Here is a 5,522-nt window from a genome sequence, read left to right as displayed (position 1 = left end):
CATATATATATTTTACTATATATATATATATATATATATGCGTAAATATATATATATATATATATGCGTATGTATATATATATGTATACATATATGCGTATACATTTATATATGCGAATACATAAATATGTGTTTATATATGCGTATACATATAGTGATTGCGTATTGGATGCGGTGGTTCTAATATAATAATCTGGTTTATAAAAGATCAATATTATTGGGTTTGGAGTTTATATACCTTATATCTTTTTTTTATAGCACAAATTATTTTTGAATTTTTGAAATTAGTATCAGATAATATCTTCACAATTATGTAGATAACAAATTACAATTCTCCACAGGTTTGAAGTCTCGACTCTCAGGTCGAGAAGGCTTTTAGAGAGACAATTCAAGAGGGCCATAATAAATGCGAACTTTTGAATTATATTGAATATAGTATTAATTCCAATGAGAGATCGGAATTGGAGACTGAAGTTTCCTCTTCTACGCTTTCATTGGTTAGTTTACGACATACCTGATCTCGAGTCTGACACTCCGAATCTCCTACCCATACCGTAGTGACCGTAATAATCAATATATTCTAGCGTCATTTGCATGTGGGAGTAAATACTTTTCCCTTGTATTTACATATCACTTTTTGGTTAAAGGTCATAGAGACATAAAAAGCCTCATATAATTCTGAATTTTAAATTTAACAGAAGCCTTTGAAAAAAGGCAGCAAGAGTGGATTTTTGATTTTTGTTTTAAGAAACATTGTTTGAAATTGTTTTTTCTTTTTACATATGTATATATATATATAAAACCGACAATACTCAATAGTCTACTGGAAATTGAATTTTTAGCAGGCTACGAAACAGAGAGAAAATTCAAGATAGAAAACTTGTATTGTTGACATATAATATATTTGTATTTGATTTGTACGCATTTATTGTCCTACTTTGTCGTGTTTTAGAATACTCCTAAGTACAGCAGAGTATCAGTGGGGAGTCCGGGACTCTGGGGACTCACTCATCACTCGGGGGGAGTGGGGAGAGAAGCTCACAGGAGAGTCTAAAACTCTTAAATATTGTATTTGTTTTTTAAAAAGCATCATGTACAGTTCATTAAAAGTTCATTTTTTAAAATAGCGTTTAGTGTCAACGACTCCAGAGTCCTGAGTCTAAACTCCATACTCCGAAGCAATAATCAATATGCTCGTCTTTTTTTATATAGTTGATTTTTTTGTCCATTGAAATTTAGTTGCATTTTTGCATAGCCGCATAAAAGTTCCCCATGGCCCTGTGCCATGTGGCCTGTGCCCCTGGCTCCTTTTTATTTTATTTTGAAATTTGAGTGTACCTGCCTTACTCAGATTTCAATAAAAATATCGCGCGACAGTGGCTTTTTGTTCGCACCTATTTATATGATTCGCTAGAAATTACTGGATTCCAATAGAAATTAGCATTGTGCTGATGGAATTCGAGAATCGATGTTTTATTTTAAACTTTTTGCTGTTTTTATTAAAAACAAACAAAATATTCTGAGAGATCGAATTGTCGACACTCGTTACAGACTCGACACACACGGACACACCTACAGACTGACAGTCCGACAGAGTGTCGAACACATTGTCAAGTGTCAAGTGTCAACACTCATTCATTCTCTCTACTAGTAGTTGTAATGCAACTAACTAGTAGTAGTAGCATGATGATGGGCCCTGCCCATCGCTAGAAGTATAGTATGTATGTAAATATTGTTGCTGAATTTTATAATCGCAGGGTGAAGTCTAAAAGAACAACTTCATCAGAAAACATGGGATATTCAGCCACTGATATAGCGAAGGTCGAAGAATAGATGCTTAGAACCCGGTACGACACCGCACGCGCTTCGGTCAAAGGGATTCCGGCACATAAAAAATAATAGGTATTATAACGGTTCGAGATAATACATCGTTATAATTCGATTAAGACACCAATTTCAGATCGAGTATATTAGTCCTTAACCGGTCCTGGGGTGAATAGAATAAGCGGCTATAAGGGAACTACTATCCGCATCGTGGTAATACTGGCCACCACAGATGTTTCCCGGGCCGCTTTCTTCGGAGGATCCTTCGCTGCTGTTGTTGTAACTGTTTTTGCTACTGCTGTTGAAACTATTTGTGTAGCCCGTACCACTATTTTGTTTGTTGTTGCCAGTGGTATGGTGCAAATTCCGATTCTGATTACCCGGACCGTACACCATATTCGCAGTCTCATTGTGTTTTCCATGCATGTCATTACGAATATAACTATGGCTGCGTTCCGATGCGTACGCGGAATCCGCACCCATTCGTTCATTCGTATAATTCAATCCGAAGAAGTCCATTTGCCGAGCAGGATATCCTACGTGTTGGACCTGAACGTGATCCTGACCAGCAGTTTTCACATGCGCATCATGGAACGGTTTGAACTCATTAATGTGACCGAGGTGTAAGAATTCAGTAGAAGAAACCCCCTGTGCCTGTACATTGTGTCCATAGGCGAATTGTGGCAGGACCTGTTCGTGATCATAAATTTGAGTTGCCGGAAAGATAGCAGCTGATAATGTACCTGGTTGATGACCATGGCCTTGTCGAACTGGCTTCTGATTAGAACACGTACATTGTACTTTTTGGCCTGAATCTGTGCTCCCGTCACTACTACTACAGCTCCCTTGAGCCTGCGTTTGTAAATGTGACCGTGCGTACTGATCTGTGTTTGCATTTTCGTTAAAAACCGTCGCTCTCCCTTTGCCCTGACTATGATCCGCTATCTGGTGATGACTTCTCTTCCACCCCTGCACATGGGCAAAGTTCTGATGTTGTACCCCACCCCATTGATGTGCATTGTGAAGCTGCTGAGTATTAGCTTGTACAACAGCGTGCTGTTGAGTACCCACATTCTGCTGCTGAGGGACGATTTTTTGTTGGTCGTTGTTCTGCTGTTGAGCAGGATTCTGGAACGCAGAATAATCTTGTGGAAAACTATGGCGCATACCGTTCATTTCGGAACTTGTACCACCACTCTGGTGGTTTCCAGTTTGGTAGACAGTCGCTTCTGCTACTACATCAACCGTGTTCGCCCGATTTCTCTTGCGCGATGGTTTGTGACCATCCCCTGAAATAAGTCCTCTTGATTGAACTTGGCCTTCCTTTTGTGTTTGGCCACTCTGTTTGTAATGGTGCCTATGATGACTTGTCTGATACTTATGCCCGATATTCATAGTTGGCTTACGATTAGAGTACGCGCTGTGTTGTACTCCTGACAAACTTTGTTGACTAGAATACCCTCCGGAGAAATCCTGAGCTGAATTATATCCAGTTGTGAATCGCCGTTTAGGTCCAGAAGACAGTGACTGATCGCTTGTAGCCTCAGGGTCGACACCGAAGACTGACATCGGCAGAGAACTCCTTTGAGAATGCGAATGAGAATGCGAATGTGCATGAACATGAACATGAGTATGTGGCGGTCGCGGCTGCTGTTGCTGTTGCTGATGTTGATGTTGAGGCTGTGTAGCTTCAACAGCGATCATCAATTGCCCATCGGTTGCTCTGCGAACACACATGGGCTGAGCAATATGCAGGGGTTGCGTCATCATTTGTGGTTGGCCTTTCATCGTGTGTTGAGTATTTATCATCATTGTTTCTCGCATCTGATGAGTTTGGACCATAACTGATTGTGACTGTATTGGGGCTGTACCTTGAAACTCCATTGGGCCTTGGGAGGTCTGCACGATCGACCCGGTCTGATTCTGTTGTACTGCATCGCTATTAGAGTGCATCGCACCCATAACCAACACAGACATAACAGACATCGAGCCTGACGATTGGATAGGAACTAAATTCTGAGTCCCTCCAGTATTGTGCTTCTTTTTCATCTCTGTAAAAATATCTCCTTGTTTATGTTTAAGGCGATAGTGCAGCCAACGCGCGTGATGCGATGCGTAAGCCCGTCCACAGCGATCGTACTCGCAGGCAAACGACTTCTTTAACTCCGAATTTTTCCGACGCGTTCTAACTACTTTGTCTTTAGAGACTTCACTGTCTCCGTCTACACCACTATTTGCCTCCACGACTGTCATGGCCTCGTTATCGGTCTTCGAGTCGGCACCCTGAAAAATCACGCCATTCTGAGGAGAAATACTCTTCAAACTATCCTCTTCGCTAATGCCATCATGAGTTGGTTCTTGGCTAGTCTCCTGACTCCTATGATCTCGTGACTCGGCCGATGTCCCTTGAGAATCTGAGCTTATATTATCTGTCACGTGTGTGATGGAAGCTGTACATACATTCTGCTGAGAAAGCGATTTGGATCCAGATCCGCCGGACCCAGAACCAGAACCAGAACCAGAGCATCCTCCATCTGACCCCGATCTAGAACTCACAGCTAGAACTGGTTCATCACTGGAATCATCAGGGCTCAAAGTTCTTTTGTTAGTACCAGCCCATGACTGATTGTCTTTATATTCATTGTATGCCATCAGTTTCTCTAACGTCCTTGTTAAGTGACGATTGCGACTTCATGGGATTTCCTGTTATAGTTACTTATTAGAACTGAAACTGGTTGAGTTCATGAGAAATTTCGCTTATGAACGACTGTTGTATGTGTCTGCTATGTCTGACCAATTTCCCTATTGCTTTCGTATTATAAATACCGTTTGCCGTGTGCGTTTTGCAAGCGTAATTATATCTTAAATTTTATATTGTGAAAACAACAGGTCAAAGAGTGTGGTATATATATAAAACTATTCAGAAGATATCTCGCTTTCGCGAATATCACAGTAGTCAGTGCTATAGAAATAATTACAAGTTTGACACAAATGATAAAAATTCTCGACAAAATAAAATCCGAGTCTTGGCAAAGTAGAGAGCATACCTGTATTGTTTTTTTAAAACAATAAACAGGTTCGTCCGAAATAAAATGGATTTTTCTTAAAAAATGTACAAAAATCTAATCGATAGCTGGAGGCCTGGAGCTACCGTGTCATTATTATGTATCGATCTGTACGTTTTCTTATTGCATTTTGGGAAAGCACATGATTCTTTTTTCTCAAATAAGAATCTGAACCCAATTCCTATTTAAAATCACTTAACCCAAAATCGGCAGAATCCAGAACTTAATCCCATTTTTTCGTTACGTGAATATTAATTTTAAGAATAGGATATTAATCGTGTCAAAGCGGTGGTTCTTAAAATAATAAATTCCTAACGCGTACTTCCTATTTCTTTTAAAAACAAATATTCAGTAAAAATATGGGATTCTGTGTAGCCTACGGCCCAACGGATATTTATTTTTAAAACGGGCCGGTGACCTGTCCACTAACCACACCCCTGTCGCCCAGAGTGCCAGCCTGCCAGCCCAGCTATTCTCAAGCTGTTCTTGTTTTGTTTTGTTTTTTAAAAGAAACAAAAACCAATAACCATAGCCTCCTAAATTGTGCAAAATCACCTTTTTCTAGATGAATAAAATTCTTTATTATAGATGGCTTATGTTCTATGAGATTGAACAATTAAAAAAATGCTTATT

At 39.8% G+C, this 5,522-nt stretch overlaps 1 protein-coding gene across 1 annotated transcript; it reads right to left on the bottom strand.

The window, feature by feature from the left end:
* Window positions 1-1,452: 1,452 nt before the first annotated feature.
* Window positions 1,453-4,681, bottom strand: SARC_09293 (hypothetical protein). Its single transcript, XM_014296692.1, has one exon. It carries the CDS (start codon window positions 4,474-4,476, stop codon window positions 1,978-1,980), a length of 2,499 nt encoding a protein of 832 aa, XP_014152167.1. The 5' UTR covers window positions 4,477-4,681; the 3' UTR covers window positions 1,453-1,977.
* Window positions 4,682-5,522: the final 841 nt, after the last annotated feature.

The sequence above is a fragment of the Sphaeroforma arctica genome, assembly GCF_001186125.1.
Source record: "Sphaeroforma arctica JP610 unplaced genomic scaffold supercont1.929, whole genome shotgun sequence".
NCBI classification, from domain to species: Eukaryota; class Ichthyosporea; order Ichthyophonida; genus Sphaeroforma; species Sphaeroforma arctica.
Note: the sequence above shows the minus strand (reverse complement) of the source record. Positions and strands in the feature narration are given on the sequence as shown.

Coding starts and splice junctions, on each gene's coding strand:
- SARC_09293 (XM_014296692.1), bottom strand. CDS start 4,476: ATGGCATACAATGAATATAAAGACAATCAGTCATGGGCTGGTACTAAC.